Below are 18,150 nucleotides of genomic sequence, written 5' to 3'. Positions count from 1 at the left end.
TGTTTACATTTTTGATAACATGCATAACATATGTTAATTGAATGCTATTTATGCTGCAGGATTGCAGATTAATAAATTTTTATCTAATTTTTAAATTGTTATTTTTCCAAACGTATATTTTTAATTGTCTCTTTAATTAGTGCGGACAGCGCTCCTGATTTTCTACAGGGGGTTACATCCCTGTAGTTAGTGGGCTTGTCTACACATCAACGTGCTGGAATTAAGGGCCATATACAACGGCCTACGGCAAGTGAAGAATCTTCTTCGCAACCTACCCGTTCTGATTCAATCAGACAACGTCACAGCCGTGGCTCATGTAAACCACCAAGGCGGGACAAGGAGCAGAGTGGCAATGGCGGAAGCCACCAGGATTCTTCGCTGGGCGGAAAATCATGTAAGCGCTCTGTCAGCAGTTTTCATTCCGGGAGTGGACAACTGGGAAGCAGACTTCCTCAGCAGACACGATCTCCATCCAGGAGTGTGGGGTCTTCATCAAGAAGTTTTTGCAGAGATAACAAGTCGTTGGGGACTTCCTCAAATAGACATGATGGCGTCACGCCTCAACAAGAAGCTTCGTAGGTATTGTTCCAGGTCAAGGGACACTCAGGCAGTGGCGGTGGACGCCCTGGTGACACCATGGGTGTTTCAGTCGGTCTATGTGTTCAGTCCTTTTCCGCACAACTCAAAAATATTGAGAATCATAAGACGAAAAAGAGTGCAGACAATTTATTATTATTACCAGTTATTTATATAGCGCACACATATTCCGCAGCGCTTTACAGAGAATATTTTCTCATTCACATCAGTCCCTGCCCCAGTGGAGCTTACTATCTATGTTCCCTATCACATGTACACACATACACAATCACACTAGGGTTCATTTTTGTTGGGAGCCAATTAACCTACCAGTATATATTTTTGGATTGTGAGAGGAAACCGGAGTACCTGGAGGAAACCCACGCAAGCACGGGGAGAATATACAAACTCCGCACAGTTAGGGCCATGGTGGGAATCGAACCCATGACCTCAGTGCTGTGAGACAGTAATGCTAACCATTACACCATCCGTACTGCCAATCCGGAACAATACTCATTGTTCCGGATTGGCCCCGAAGGGCCTGGTATTCAGATCTTCAGGAAATGCTCACAGAAGATCCGTGGCCTCTTCCTCCCATGGAGGACCTGTTGCAGCAGGAGCCCTGCGTGTTCCAAGACTTACCACGGTTACGTTTGACGGCATGGCAGTTGAACACCAAATCCTAGCTAGGAAAGGTATTCCGGGGGAAGTCATCCCTACTTTAATCAAAGCTAGGAAGGAGGTAACGGCGAAACATTATCACCGTATCTGGAGGAAATTTGTATCTTGGTGTGAAGCCAAGAATGCTCCTAGATTTCCACCTGGGCCGTTTTCTCCACTTTCTACAGACAGGAGTGGATATGGGCTTAAAGTTAGGCTCCGTTAAGGTGCAGATTTCGGCCCTATCAATATTCTTTCAGAAGGAATTGGCTTCTCTCCCAGAAGTCCATACTTTTGTAAAGGGAGTGCTGCATATCCAGCCTCCTTTTGTGCCCCCAGTGGCACCGTGGGACCTTAACGTGGTGTTACAGTTCCTTAAATCACACTGGTTTGAACCTCTTCAAACGGTTGAATTAAAGTTTCTCACTTGGAAAATAGTCATGTTGCTGGCCTTGGCATCTGCAAGGCGGGTGTCCGAATTGGCGGCTTTGTCTCACAAGAGCCCCTTTCTGATTTTCCATGTGGATCGAGCAGAATTGAGAACTCGTCCTCAATTTCTGCCTAAGGTGGTTTCGTTGTTTCATATGAACCAACCTATTGTGGTACCGGTGGCTACGGGGGACTTGGAGGATTCCAAGTCTCTTGATGTAGTCAGGGCCTTAAAAATGTATGTAGCCAGGACGGCTCGAGTTCGAAAAACAGAGGCACTGTTTGTACTGTATGCGGCCAACAAAGTTGGCGCTCCTGCTTCTAAGCAGACTATTGCTCGCTGGATCTGTAACACAATTCAGCAGGCTCATTCTATGGCTGGATTGCCGTTACCTAATTCGGTAAAGGCCCATTCCACTAGGAAGGTGGGCTCTTCTTGGGCGGCTGCCCGAGGCGTCTTGGCTTTACAGCTTTGCCGAGCAGCTACTTGGTAGGGTTCAAACACTTTTGCAAAATTCTACACGTTTGATACCCTGGCTGATGAGGACCTCATGTTTGCTCAGTCGGTGCTGCAGAGTCATCCGCACTCTCCCGCCCGTGTTGGAGCTTTGGTATAATCCCCATGGTCCTTACGGAGTCCCCAGCATCCTCTAGGACAGGGGTGGGGAACCTTTTTTCTACCAAGGGCCATTTGGATATTTATAGAATCCTTCGGGGGCCATACAAAAATGATCAACTTAAAAATGAGCCTGTCCCCCAGTAGTTATGCCACAGTAGATATGCCCCCAGGCAGTATTTATGCCCCCAGTAGATATACCACCAGTCAGTAGTTATGCCCCCAGTCAGTTGTTATGCCCCAGTAGATATGCCCCCTAGTATCGACGCTTACCCACACATATTAAAAGAGAAAAAAAAACACAATACTCACCAGCCCCACTCCTGCTTCCGGACCGTTGCCCTCCGCTGGGCCGCCTGCTCCTCAGAACTATTGGAGAGAAGTCATGACATCTCTCCCATAGTACTGCACAGCTGCACACCCACACTGCCAGAGCCGGAATCCGAAGCTCAGAAGTGAGCTACTGCCTCCGGCTGCTACTGAGGGTAAGAAGCCAGGCACCAACTAGTAACAAAATCTCAGCGGGCGCTCGGCTAGGTGAGCCTGGCCGGGCCGGATCAAGTGGCTCTGCGGGCCTTATACGGCCCTCGGGCCTGAGGTTCCCCACCCCTGCTCTAGTACGTAAGAGAAAATAAGATTTAAAACCTACCGGTAAATCTTTTTCTCCTAGTCCGTAGAGGATGCTGGGCGCCCTTCCCAGTGCGGACTAATTTTCTGCAAGGCTTGTATATAGTTGTTGCTTATATAAGGGTTATGTTACAGCTTAGATCAGTCTTTGGCTGATGCTGTTTTGTTCATACTGTTAACTGGTTCGTATATTCCATGTTGTACGGTGTGGATGGTGTGGGCTGGTATGTATCTTGCCCTTAGATTAACAAAACTCCTTTCCTCGTACTGTCCGTCTCCTCTGGGCACAGTTTCTCTAACTGAGGTCTGGAGGAGGGGCATAGAGGGAGGAGCCAGTGCACACCCATCTAAAGTCTTTAGAGTGCCCATGTCTCCTGCGGAGCCGGTCTATACCCCATGGTCCTTATGGAGTCCCCAGCATCCTCTACGGACTAGGAGAAAAAGATTTACCGGTAGGTTTAAAATCTTATTTCTCTGACGTCCTAAGTGGATGCTGGGGACTCCGTCAGGACCATGGGGAATAGCGGCTCCGCATGAGACAGGGCACAAAAATAAAGCTTTAGGATCAGGTGGTGTGCACTGGCTCCTCCCCCTATGACCCTCCTCCAAGCCTCAGTTAGGTTTTTGTGCCCGTCCGAGCAGGGTGCAATCTAGGTGGCTCTCTTAAGGAGCTGCTTAGAAAAAGTTTTTAGGTTTTTTATGTTCAGTGAGTCCTGCTGGCAACAGGCTCACTGCATCGAGGGACTTAGGGGAGAGAAGTTCAACTCACCTGCGTGCAGGATGGATTGGCTTCTTAGGCTACTGGACACCATTAGCTCCAGAGGGAGTCGGAACACAGGTCTCACCCTGGGGTTCGTCCCGGAGCCGCGCCGCCGACCCCCCTTGCAGATGCTGAAGATTGAAGGTCCAGAAACCGGCGGCAGAAGGCTTTTCAGTCTTCATGAAGGTAGCGCACAGCACTGCAGCTGTGCGCCATTGTTGTCACACACTTCACACCATAGGTCACGGAGGGTGCAGGGCGCTGCTGGGGGCGCCCTGGGCAGCAATGTATAATACCTTTTATGGCTAAAAAATACATCACATATAGCCCTTGAGGCTATATGGATGTATTAAACCCATGCCAGATATCTCAAACTCCGGGAGAAAAGCCCGCCGGAATAGGGGGCGGGGCTTATTCTCCTCAGCACACAGCGCCATTTTCCTGCTCAGCTCCGCTGTGAGGAAGGCTCCCAGGACTCTCCCCTGCACTGCACTACAGAAACAGGGTAAAACAGAGAGGGGGGGGCACTTTTTTTGGCGATATTTGATATATTTAAGCTGCTATAAGGATACAACACTTATATAAGGTTGTTCCCATATATATTATAGCGCTTGGGTGTGTGCTGGCAAACTCTCCCTCTGTCTCCCCAAAGGGCTAGTGGGGTCCTGTCTTCGATAAGAGCATTCCCTGTGTGTCTGCTGTGTGTCGGTACGTGTGTGTCGACATGTATGAGGACGATGTTGGTGTGGAGGCAGAGCAATTGCCGATAATGGTGATGTCACCCCCCAGGGAGTCGACACCGGAGTGGATGACTTTGTTTATGGAATTACGTGATAATGTCAGCACATTACAAAAATCAGTTGACGACATGAGACGGCCGGAAAACCAGTTGGTACCTGCCCAGGCGTCTCAGACACCGTCAGGGGCTGTAAAACGCCCTTTACCTCAGTCGGTCGACACAGACCCAGACACGGACACTGAATCTAGTGTCGACGGTGAAGAAACAAACGTATTTTCAAGTAGGGCCACACGTTATATGATCACGGCAATGAAGGAGGCTTTGCATATCTCTGATACTGCAAGTACCACAAAAAGGGGTATTATGTGGGGGGTGAAAAAACTACCTGTAGTTTTTCCTGAATCAGAGGAATTGAATGATGTATGTGATGAAGCGTGGGTTAACCCAGATAGAAAAGTGCTAATTTCAAAAAAGTTATTGGCATTATACCCTTTCCCGCCAGAGGTTAGGGCGCGCTGGGAAACACCCCCTAGGGTGGATAAGGCGCTCACACGCTTATCAAAACAAGTGGCGTTACCGTCTCCTGATACGGCCGCCCTCAAGGATCCAGCTGATAGGAGGCTGGAAACTACCCTAAAAAGTATATACACACATACTGGTGTTATACTGCGACCAGCCATCGCCTCAGCCTGGATGTGCAGTGCTGGGGTGGTCTGGTCGGATTCCCTGACTGAAAATATTGATACCCTGGATAGGGACAGTATTTTATTGACTATAGAGCAATTAAAGGATGCTTTTCTTTATATGCGAGATGCTCAGAGGGATATTTGCACTCTGGCATCAAGAGTAAATGCGATGTCCATATCTGCCAGAAGAAGTTTATGGACGCGACAGTGGTCAGGTGATGCGGATTCTAAACGACATATGGAAGTATTGCCGTATAAAGGGGAGGAATTATTTGGCGTCGGTCTATCGGATCTGGTGGCCACGGCAACTGCCGGAAAATCCACCTTTTTACCTCAGACCCCCTCCCAACAGAAAAAGACACCGTCTTTTCAGCCGCAGTCCTTTCGGTCCTATAAGAACAAGCGGGCAAAAGGACAGTCATATCTGCCCCGGGGCAGAGGAAGGGGTAAGAGAGGACAGCAAGCTGCCCCTGCCCAGGAACAGAAGCCCTCCCAGGGTTCTGCAAAGCCCTCAGCATGACGCTGGGGCTTTACAAGCGGACTCAGGAGCAGTGGGGGGTCGACTCAAGAATTTCAGCGCACAGTGGGCTTGCTCACAGGTGGACCCCTGGATCCTGCAGGTAGTATCTCAGGGTTACAGGTTGGAATTCGAGAAGTCTCCCCCTCGCCGGTTCCTAAAGTCTGCTTTGCCACCGTCTCCCTCAGACAGGGCGACGGTATTGGAAGCCATTCACAAGCTGTTTTCTCAGCAGGTGATAGTCAAGGTACCCCTCCTACAACAAGGAAAAGGGTATTACTCCACGCTATTTGTGGTACCGAAGCCGGACGGCTCGGTAAGACCTATTCTAAATCTGAAATCTTTGAATCTGTACATACAGAAATTCAAATTCAAGATGGAGTCACTCAGAGCAGTGATAGCGAATCTGGAAGAAGGGGACTTTATGGTGTCCCTGGACATAAAGGATGCTTACCTGCATGTCCCAATTTGCCCTTCACATCAAGGGTACCTCAGGTTCGTGGTGCAAAACTGTCATTATCAGTTTCAGACGCTGCCGTTTGGATTGTCCACGGCACCTCGGGTCTTTACCAAGGTAATGGCCGAAATTATGATTCTTCTTCGAAGAAGAGGCGTATTAATTATCCCTTACTTGGACGATCTCCTGATAAGGGCAAGGTCCAGAGAACAGCTGGAGGACGGAGTAGCACTAACCCAATTAGTGCTGCAACAACACGGGTGGATTCTGAATTTTCCAAAATCTCAGTTGACACCGACAACACGTCTGCTGTTCCTGGGAATGATTCTGGACACGGTCCAGAAAAAGGTGTTTCTTCCGGAGGAGAAAGCCAAGGAGTTATCCAAACTTGTCAGGAACCTCCTAAAACCAGGAAAAGTGTCTGTGCATCAATGCACAAGAGTCCTGGGAAAGATGGTGGCTTCTTACGAAGCGATTCCATTCGGCAGATTCCACGCACGAACTTTTCAGTGGGATCTGTTGGACAAATGGTCCGGATCGCATCTGCAGATGCACCAGCGGATAACCTTATCACCACGGACAAGGGTGTCTCTTCTGTGGTGGTTGCAGAGTGCTCATCTGTTAGAGGGCCGCAGATTCGGCATACAGGACTGGGTCCTGGTGACCACGGATGCCAGTCTGAGAGGCTGGGGAGCGGTCACACAGGGAAGAAACTTCCAGGGAGTATGGTCAAGCCTGGAGATGTCTTTTCACATAAACATACTGGAGCTAAGAGCGATTTACAATGCTCTAAGTCTGGCAAAACCCCTGCTTCAGGGTCAGCCGGTGTTGATCCAGTCGGGCAACATAACGGCAGTCGCCCACGTAAACAGACAGGGCGGCACAAGAAGCAGGACAGCAATGGCAGAAGCTGCAAGGATTCTTCGCTGGGCGGAAGATCATGTGATAGCACTGTCAGCAGTGTTCATTCCGGGAGTGGACAACTGGGAAGCAGACTTCCTCAGCAGACATGATCTACACCCGGGAGAGTGGGGACTTCATCCAGAAGTCTTCCACATGATTGTGAACCGTTGGGAAAAACCAAAGGTGGATATGATGGCGTCCCGCCTCAACAAAAAACTGGACAGGTATTGCGCCAGGTCAAGAGACCCTCAGGCAATAGCTGTGGACGCTCTGGTAACACCGTGGGTGTTCCAGTCAGTGTATGTGTTCCCTCCTCTGCCTCTCATACCAAAAGTACTGAGAATTATACGGCAAAGGGGAGTAAGAACGATACTCGTGGCTCCGGATTGGCCAAGAAGAACTTGGTACCCGGAACTTCAAGAGATGCTCACGGAGGATCCGTGGCCTCTACCTCTAAGACGGGACCTGCTTCAGCAGGGACCGTGTCTATTCCAAGACTTACCGCGGCTGCGTTTGACGGCGTGGCGGTTGAACGCCGAATTCTAAGGGAAAAAGGCATTCCGGAAGAGGTCATTCCTACACTGGTAAAAGCCAGGAAGGAGGTGACGGCACAACATTATCACCGCATTTGGAGAAAATATGTTGCGTGGTGTGAGGCCAGGAAGGCCCCCACGGAGGAATTTCAATTGGGTCGATTCCTACATTTCCTGCAAACAGGATTGTCTATGGGCCTCAAATTGGGGTCCATTAAGGTTCAAATTTCGGCCCTGTCGATTTTCTTCCAGAAAGAATTGGCTTCAGTTCTTGAAGTCCAGACTTTTGTAAAAGGAGTACTACATATACAGCCCCCGGTTGTGCCCCCAGTGGCTCCGTGGGACCTTAATGTAGTTTTGGATTTTCTCAAATCCCATTGGTTTGAGCCACTCAAATCGGCGGATTTGAAATATCTTACATGGAAAGTAACCATGCTACTGGCCCTGGCTTCAGCCAGGAGAGTGTCAGAATTGGCGGCTTTATCCTATAAAAGCCCATATCTGATTTTCCATTCGGACAGGGCAGAACTGCGGACGCGTCCTCATTTTCTGCCTAAGGTGGTGTCAGCGTTTCACCTGAACCAGCCTATTGTGGTGCCTGCGGCTACTAGCGATTTGGAGGATTCCAAGTTGTTGGACGTGGTCCGGGCATTGAAAATATATATTTCAAGAACTGCTTGAGTCAGAAAGTCTGACTCGCTGTTTATATTGTATGCACCCAACAAGCTGGGTGCTCCTGCTTCTAAGCAGACGATTGCTCGTTGGATTTGTAGCACAATTCAACTTGCACATTCTGTGGCAGGCCTGCCACAGCCTAAATCTGTCAAGGCCCATTCCACAAGGAAAGTGGGCTCATCCTGGGCGGCTGCCCGGGGGGTCTCGGCATTACAACTCTGCCGAGCAGCTACGTGGTCGGGGGAGAACACGTTTGTAAAATTCTACAAATTTGATACCCTGGCTAAAGAGGACCTGGAGTTCTCTCATTCGGTGCTGCAGAGTCATCCGCACTCTCCCGCCCGTTTGGGAGCTTTGGTATAATCCCCATGGTCCTGACGGAGTCCCCAGCATCCACTTAGGACGTCAGAGAAAATAAGATTTTACTTACCGATAAATCTATTTCTCGTAGTCCGTAGTGGATGCTGGGCGCCCATCCCAAGTGCGGATTGTCTGCAATACTTGTACATAGTTATTGTTACAAAAAAATCGGGTTGTTATTGTTGTGAGCCGTCTTTTCAGAGGCTCCTACGTTTGTCATACTGTTAACTGGGTTCAGATCACAAGTTGTACGGTGTGATTGGTGTGGCTGGTATGAGTCTTACCCGGGATTCATTATCCTTCCTTATTGTGTACGCTCGTCCGGGCACAGTATCCTAACTGAGGCTTGGAGGAGGGTCATAGGGGGAGGAGCCAGTGCACACCACCTGATCCTAAAGCTTTATTTTTGTGCCCTGTCTCCTGCGGAGCCGCTATTCCCCATGGTCCTGACGGAGTCCCCAGCATCCACTACGGACTACGAGAAATAGATTTATCGGTAAGTAAAATCTTATTTTCTCTGACGTCCTAGTGGATGCTGGGGACCCCGTAAGGACCATGGGGAATAGACGGCTCCGCAGGAGACTGGGCACTCTAAAGAAAGGTTTAGGACTATCTGGTGTGCACTGGCTCCTCCCCCTATGACCCTCCTCCAAGCCTCAGTTAGATTTCTGTGCCCGGCTGAGCTGGATGCACACTAGGGGCTCTCCTGAGCTCCTAGGAAGAAAGTGTTTGTTAGGTTTTTTTATTTTCAGTGAGACCTGCTGGCAACAGGCTCACTGCATCGAGGGACTAAGGGGAGAAGAAGCGAACCTACCTAAGTGGTGGTAGCTTGGGCTTCTTAGGCTACTGGACACCATTAGCTCCAGAGGAATCGAACACAGGACCCGACCTCGTCGTCCGTTCCCGGAGCCGCGCCGCCGTCCCCCTTACAGAGCCAGAAGCAAGAAGGTGATCCGGAAAATCGGCGGCTGAAGACTTCTGTCTTCTCCAAGGTAGCGCACAGCACTGCAGCTGTGCGCCATTGCTCCTCATGCACACCTCACACTCCGGTCACTGATGGGTGCAGGGCGCTGGGGGGGGCGCCCTGAGCAGCAATACTGACACCTTGGCTGGCAAACTGGCACCATATATAGCCCCAGAGGCTATATAGGTGCTTTTTAACCCCTGCCAGAATCCATAAAAATGCGGGAGAAAGTCCGCGAAAAAGGGGCGGAGCTATCTCCTTCAGCACACTGGCGCCATTTTCCCTCACAGCTCCATTGGAGGGAAGCTCCCTGGCTCTCCCCTGCAGTCAATACACTACAGAAAGGGTTAAAAAGAGAGGGGGGGCACAATTTAGGCGCAGTATACAATATATATAGGCAGCTATAAGGGAAAACACTCTATATGTGATATCCCTGTGATATATAGCGCCCTGGTGTGTGATGGCATACTCTCCCTCTGTCTCCCCAAAGGGCTTTGTGGGGTCCTGTCCTCTGTCAGAGCATTCCCTGTGTGTGCTGTGTGTCGGTACGGCTGTGTCGACATGTATGAGGAGGATAATGAGGTGGAGGCGGAGCGAATGCCTGTAAATGTGATGTCACCCCCTGCGGGATCGACACCGGTGTGGTTGGACTTATGGAAGGATTACGTGAAAGTGTCAACTCCTTACACAAAAGGTCGACGACACAGAACAGCCGGCTACTCAGCTTGTGCCTGTTCCAGCGTCTCAAATGTCATGGGGGGCTCTAAAAACGCCCGCTACCTCAGATGGCAGAAACAGATGTCGACACGGATACCGACTCCAGTGTCGACGACGATGAGACTAGTGTACCCTCCAAATAGGTCCACCCGTTACATGATTGAGGCAATGAAAAATGTATTACACATTTATGATAATACCCCAGGTACCACATAAAAGGGTATTATGTTTGGTGAGAGAAAACTACCAGTAGTTTTTCCTGCATCTGAGAAATTAAATGAGGTGTGTGAGGAAGAGTGGTCTTCCCACGGTAAGAAATTGATAATTTCTAAACGGTTATTGGCAGCGTACCCTTTCCCGCCAGAGGATAGGTCACGTTGGGAAACACCCCATAGGGTAGATACAGCGCTTACACGCTTATCAGAAAAGGTGGCACTACCGTCTCCGGATACGGACGCCCTGAAGGAACCTGCTGATAAAAAGCAGGGGGTTACCCTGAAAGATATAGTCACACACTCGGGCATTATATTGCGACCAGCCATTGCTTCGGCATGGATGTGCAGTGCTCCCGCTGCGTGGTCAGATTCCCTGTCGGAAAATAACTATGGATAGGGACAATATGTTGCTGACAATAGAGCATATAAAAGACGTGGTCTTATACATGCGTGATGCACAGAGGGATATTTGCCGGCTGGCATCAAAAATAAGCGCTAGGTCCATTGCCGCCAGACGGGGGTTATGGACTCGGCAATGGACAGGCGATGCCGACTCGAATCGGCACATGGAAGTTTTGCCCTATAAGGGGGTAAAACTGTTTGGGGATGGTCTTTCAGACCTCGTTTCCACAGCTACTGCTGGGAAATCGACTTTTTTGCCACAGGCTACCCCACAACAAAAGAAAGCACCGTATCATCAAGTACAGTCCTTTCGGCCCCAGAAAAGCAAGAGGGCTAGAGGCTCATCCTTTCTGCCGAGAGGCAAAGGTAGAGGAAAAAGCTGCAGCACACAGCTAGTTCCCAAGAGCAGAAGTCCTCCCTGCGTCCGGTAAGTCCACAGCATGACGCTGGGGCTGCTCAGGCGGACCCGGGTACGGTGGGGGCCCGTCTCAGAAATTTCAGCGCCCAGTGGGCTCTCTCACATGGATCCCTGGGTCCTTCAAGTAGTATCTCAGGGTTACAGGCTGGAGTTCGAGACGTTCTTCCCCCACCCGTTTCCTAAAATCTGCCTTACCGGCACCTCCCTCTGCCAGGGAGGCGGTGTTGGTGGCTATTCAACACTATAATCACAACAAGTGATTGTCAAGGTGCCCCTCCTTCAGCAAGGAAGGGGTTACTATTCCACAATGGTTGTGGTACCGAAACAGAACGATTCGGTGAGACCCATCTTAAAATTAAAATACTTGAACTTTTATATCAGAAGATTCAAGTTCAAGATGGAATCGCTCAGGGCGGTTATTACGAGCCTGGACGAGGGGGATTACAGGGTCTCCCTGGACATCAAGGATGCGTACCTGCATGTCCCCATTTACCCTCCTCACCAGGAGTACCTCAGATGTGTGGTACAGGACTGTCACTATCAGTTCCAGACGCGGCCGTTGGAGTTGTCCACGGCACCGAAGGTCTTTACCAAGGTAATGGCTGAAATGATGATACTCCTTCGCAAGAAGGAAGTTTTTATTATCCCGTACTTGGACGATCTCCTGATAAAGGCGAGGTCCAAAGAACAGTTGGTAGTGGGGGTAGCACTCTCTCGGGAAGTGCTACAACAGCACGACTGGATTCTCAATATTCCAAAGTCACAGCTGGTCCCGACGACACGTCTTCTGTTCCTGGGAATGATTCTGGACACAGACCAGAAAAGAGTGTTTCTTCCAGTGGAAGCACACGAGTCCTGGAAAAAAATGGTAGCTTCGTATGAAGCATATTTCCATTCGGAAGGTTCCACGCAAGGACGTTCCATTGGGACCTGTGGGACAAATGGTCCGGGTCCCATCTACAGATACAACAGCGGATAACCCTGTCGGCAAGAAACAGGGTGTCGCTGCTGTGGTGGCTGCAGAGGGCTCATCTACTAGAGGGCCGCAGATTCGGAATACAGGACTGGGTCCTGGTGACCACGGAGGCCAGCCTTCGGGGCTGGGGTGCAGTCACACAGGGAAGAAATTTCCAAGGAGATTTCGCTTAACATAAATATTCTGGAGCTAAGGGCCATTTACAATGCCCTAAGCCAAGCAAGGCCCCTGCTTCAGAACCAGCCGGTACTGATCCAATCAGACAACATCACGGCGGTCGCCCATGTAAACAGACAGGGCGGCACAAGAAGCAGGATGGCGATGGAAGAAGCCACAAGGATGCTCAGATGGGCGACCTACACCCGGGAGAATGGGGACTTCTTCCAGAAGTTTTCCAAATGCGGGTAAACCGCCTGAAGTTCAGACTTTTGTCAAAGGAGTTCTGCCTCCTTTTGTGCCCACAGTGGCACCTTGGGATCTCAATGTGGTTTTGGCATTCCTGAAATCACATTGGTTCGAACCACTTAAGACTGTGGAATTAAAATATCTCACGTGGAAAGTGGTCATACTGTTGGCCCTGGCTTCGGCCAGGCGGGTTTCAGAATTGGCGGCTTTGTCTTGAAAAAGCCCTTATCTGATTTTCCAGATGGATAGGGAAGAATTGAGGACTCGTCCTCAGTTTCTCCCGAAGGTGGTCTCAGCTTTTCACTTGAACCAACCTATTGTGGTGCCTGCGGCTACTAGGGACTTGGAGGATTCCAAGTTGCTGGACGTAGGCAGGGCCCTGAAAATTTATGTTTCCAGGACGGCTGGCGTCAGAAAAACTGACTCGCTGTTTATCCTGTATGCACCCAACAAGCTGGGTGCTCCTGCTTCTAAGCAGTCTATTGCGCGCTGGATTTGTAACACTATTCAGCTGGCGCATTCTGCAGTAGGATTATCGCAGCCTAAATCAATAAATGCCCATTCCACAAGGAAGGTGGGCTCATCTTGGGCGGCTGCCCGAGGGGTCTCGGCTTTACAACTTTGCCGAGCAGCTACTTGGTCAGGGGCAAACACGTTTGCTAAATTCTACAAAATTGATTCCCTGGCTGAGGAGGACCTGGAGTTCTCTCATTCGGTGCTGCAGAGTCATCCGCACTCTCCCGCCCGTTTGGGAGCTTTGGTATAATCCCCATGGTCCTTACGGAGTCCCCAGCATCCACTAGGACGTCAGAGAAAATAAGATTTTACTCACCGGTAAATCTATTTCTCGTAGTCCGTAGTGGATGCTGGGCGCCCATCCCAAGTGCGGATTGTCTGCAATACTTGTAAATAGTTATTGTTACACAAATCGGGTTTTGTTGTGAGCCATCTCTTCAGAGGCTCCAATTGTTATCATACTGTTAACCGGGGTTCCTATCACGTGTTATTTGGTGTGGCTGGTATGAGTCTTACCCGGGATTCAAAATCCTTCCTTATTGTGTCAGCTCTTCCGGGCACAGTTTCTAACTGAGGCTTGGAGGAGGGTCATAGGGGGAGGAGCCAGTGCACACCAGATAGTCCTAAATCTTTCTTTAGAGTGCCCAGTCTCCTGCGGAGCCGTCTATTCCCCGTGGTCCTTACGGAGTCCCCAGCATCCACTACGGACTACGAGAAATAGATTTACCGGTGAGTAAAATCTTATTTTTTATATTTATATTCTACTAGAGGGTGTGCAGGACATTTTGCTGACATTTATTTCTGTAAATTTGTAGATTACTTTGAAAAAATCCACCTTTTAGCCATGTGTATAAAATACAGTGGGAATGTTATACTGTTGGCATTGGCCATATTTTGTTCTGTTTTCTACCTTTCTATAGAATACTTCTAAAGTACAGTAGTTAGAACTTTGTTTAGAATAGTACTATAATGTGTAATTCACACACCAAGCCTTTCACTTAGTGTATGACTTTCTCTATAATATTCTGAGCCATGGTGATTTTATTCTCTTATAACCTTTTGACACAACACTCCTAATTTTCAGATTTAAGTCTGCTCAATGAGCTGAACGTTGCACTGGGGAAATACTGTGTACAGAATACAGCAGATTATTATATGCCAGTGAAAGAAGAGGTGTGTGCCGCATTCTATGCAGGTTAGTGATGACATTCACGCTCCACATTCCCCTCCCACACCTTATCATTTCCCTCCCTCCAAATGCCTGGTCGTCTCCTCCCTCTCCATCCAGCCTTCCGTCTATTCATTCTTATACTCCTCAACCCCACGGCAGCATATAATACAGTGCTGGAGGAAGAGAAATGATGATGCACACTCCTAGCACCAAGAACACTGATAGTAAAAATAATTTAAATAAACTCTCTCAATTAACATGGAGTATAAGTGTAGTTCTTAGCACACATTTGCAAAAATACGCGGGCCCATGTACCGCGGCCAGGTGACTACATAACATGGGACCCTAACATCTCTAATACTATCACATTCTATACATTTATCAAGGTCTTACCTTAAATAGAGCCCTTATTAATGTGTAATCTGAAATGTAGGAACCTCTGCTAATTGTGGCGGGATCCGGTCTCTAGGTCGACAGTAACTAGGTCGACCACTTTTGGTCGACAGTAACTAGGTCAACATGATCTAGGTCGACAGGTCAAAGGGTCGACATGAGTTTTTCACAATTGTTTTTTTTTTTAACCTTTTTCCTGCTTAACGATCCACGCGAACTACGATTGGGACTAGTAACCTGTGCTAAGCACAGCAAGGCACCTTGCCTTCGCTCGCCATGCTAGGGGACACGGTGCACTGATTGGGGTTCCCGGTCACTGTACGGAGATAACGACACCAAAAAAACAAACTCATGTCGACCTTTTGACCTGTCGACCTAGTTACTGTCAACCAATAGTGGTCGATTTAGTTACTGTCGACCTTGCATAACACACCCAATTAAAACACCTGTTCAGTGATTATAGTGGGGAAAGTTGCTTATATGAGAAAATTAAAACGGGAGAATTTTTTAAACACACCATTCATCTGCAAAGGGCATATGATGAAAGCGTTTTACGGGTAAGTAAGTAAATGATCTTGCTGTAGTTGCGTTGTGATTGTTTGTCTTTTTACCTGTATGAGTCAGAATCTGACGCTTCATCTGGAACAAACTGGTGCCTGATACGGACTTGGAGGTTTTCTCCCAGTTTGATAATGATTCCTCAGATCTCTTGGATTCAGGCATTAACTGGGTGTAGCGTCCTGCTAATTTCCTTCCTCCCTGGATCTAGAGGATGTAGTTACCCAGGCATCGGTAATGTTGGACTGTAAGTTCCAGGTTGCCCATTGATTCTACGCTAGCTGTCCTTTTCAGAATACGGTTCGGTGTAATATCCTTCGATTGTTAATGCCTCCATTTCAAGGTTATCAGATGCACTGCATTTCCATTCTTGGTGCTGTGTGTTGATAATGTCGATTATCTTACAGGAAAGAAAGCTATACCTTATACACACTTAGAATACACTTTACCATGGAGCCGCTGCGGCCGCTAAACTTAGTACACACGTTACGTACTTTATACACTGTTTGCGTACGGAGTCCCGTATCACTGTACGGACTTAGCGTACAAACGGCGCGCTGGGGGTACAAAGTACACACAGCGCGCACACACCCAGAGATACACTTTAAACCTTCACAGTAATGCAATGCAATGATAAAACACTTTAAACCTTAGCAGGGCAATGAAGACACAGCACCAGTTGTGATTTAACCGCTGGGTTCCGACACCACAGTGGATTATTGCTGAAAGGGGGTTACAATACAAATAATACAATACAATATAACAGAGTAAATGGCTACATTCAATGGTACATACTTGAGTAGATTCGCTTGCGCTTCCCGGCCCGGTCCTCAGTCATCAAATAGATAACTTTGTGAGTCTTGTGATTTTCCAGGCCAGAAGCAGGCTCTCTTTATACACTTCTTCCAAAAGCAATACAATAGATACTGTAATCCCTTTGTCCATTGGACACAGGAATGCACTTTAACGGTTTGAATAGGTAGGCGATGTCTTTCCCAACTGCTCTTGTGGGTGGTCTCCTCTGGATTCCCGCCGCATACATAATGTACAGTAAATACAGTTTATATCTATATTCTGCTTCTGCACATAACTATCCGCAGGAACATGCAATCTTCCTCAAACCAACACCGGAATGTTACCCTTAAAATACCCTACAGCTGGATACCAAACACCACCTTATGACCTTGTTCTGTCCCCTCCTATTCTGTAAAGGTGAATCCCTTTGTTCTGAAACTATTTAAACTGTTGTTAATTTCATATGTGGTGCAGGGGGACTATGTGTACTTTGTGCACTATTTGGATTAAATATGTAATATGTTTTGATAGCTCTCCATGCGTTCACAAACTCTACCGTAAATACCCATACCACGCGCTGATGCGCACGACCGCGGGAGCGACCATACGCAAATTGCGAATATGTGCACGCACAGCAGAACAAGTACACGCGCGGAGGCCATATGTGTGTTGTTTGTACGTGATGTGTGTACTGCAATACTTTTCGACTTTGGCAGTCACCAATAACTGCCACTATCTAATCACTAAACAGAAAAATATCTACACATTATCTACAGAAGTTTGGATAGTCGGGAGAGATGGGTAGGTAGGAAATGTATGACCTAGTGGGATAGTAAAAAGCATGTATGTATGAATCCGTGTCTGAGGGGCATGTATCATCGTGCCGTATATGTTCTAAATAAGCTTCGAGGTATTGCGAAGTATACATTAAATCCTTCTCATCCCGTACTAAGGGTCTGTAAATGGGCCAACAAACACTACTAAGCTCTTGTCAGATTGTTCCAACAAATGGGGTGCACATTTAGTTGATGGTACACAGAGGGGAGACATATGTTAGTGCTATTATATGTGGATATCACCTGTCGACTATGTGTGCTATTAACTGGAGGTTGCAGAGATGAAGATAAGACACATATCTAAAATACATTCACATAAACATTTTGGGTAGGGCAGATGTCTTTTCCGGATGGATGTATCTGGGCAGAGGGGGAAACACAAGAGAAACGGGTGAAAGAAACAGGCCATGAAATTCATTTACAATCCTTATCATAACATTGTCTCTATGGATGGGTCATAAATTAAATCTGCTGCTATAACAGCACTCTTGCTCCTTAGACTCATCAATTTTGTGCCGTGCTTGCGCCGCGTCAGAATTCGAACACACCTAAATATCAAACCAATAATTATGACGACTCCCAGGATACAAAGGAGAAACTTCCCTACACTATAACATTTAAGCCCACTCTGCTAAACCTGAGAACCAATTTCGTGGGTTCAACCATGAGACCCAGCCGGTCAGTTCATTACTCACAGTCGCCAAGGTAAGGTTGTGTTTCCTCCTGAACTTCCACTTCAACTGTAAGATATCGTCCATCTTTTGATCGATAATCTCCGTTGAGTCATCAGTGCTGTTTGTAATATACGTACAGCACTTCACCCCATATTGAGTTGCCAGAGTAACACAGTACCCACCTGTCACGGCTGTGATATAATTTAGGACCATCCTGTGCTGAATCAGTTCCTTCTTGTAAGCTTGTAACTCCCTTCCCGTATACCTGAAGGTGTCGTCATACATCTCAGTGATATTATCTATCAAGTTCGCTAGCGCATGGATATACCTATAATTTACAATTCCTCTGGCAGTACGGGTGATGTCTAATGCGAGAAGGAATTGAATCCCGGTGGATTCGTGGATCAAATCAGAGGCTGCGTGCTCTGTCCTATCTATGAGGTGTCTCTTGACGATGTGTTCATAGTGAGTATGAGTATAAGGAGCCTGAGCACTGCGGTGAACGTCTTTCATCTTATCATGGGTTATGGTCATGACCTCTGGCAGTACTCTCCTAATATAACACAATCCCT

General features: G+C 48.1%; 1 protein-coding gene across 3 annotated transcripts in view; it reads left to right on the top strand.

Annotated features, from left to right (window-relative positions):
- The window catches only part of TDRD1 (tudor domain containing 1), a 522,012-nt gene that overhangs the window by 419,209 nt on the left and 84,653 nt on the right, over positions 1-18,150 (top strand). For all 3 annotated transcript variants that reach the window (XM_063962552.1, XM_063962550.1, XM_063962551.1), the window contains one exon: positions 14,236-14,346. In XM_063962552.1, coding sequence (XP_063818622.1) covers positions 14,236-14,346 — 111 coding nt within the window. The remainder of the gene's footprint in view (positions 1-14,235; positions 14,347-18,150) is intronic.

Source organism: Pseudophryne corroboree, chromosome 3 (assembly GCF_028390025.1).
Source record: "Pseudophryne corroboree isolate aPseCor3 chromosome 3, aPseCor3.hap2, whole genome shotgun sequence".
Taxonomy (NCBI): domain Eukaryota; kingdom Metazoa; phylum Chordata; class Amphibia; order Anura; family Myobatrachidae; genus Pseudophryne; species Pseudophryne corroboree.
Note: the sequence above shows the minus strand (reverse complement) of the source record. Positions and strands in the feature narration are given on the sequence as shown.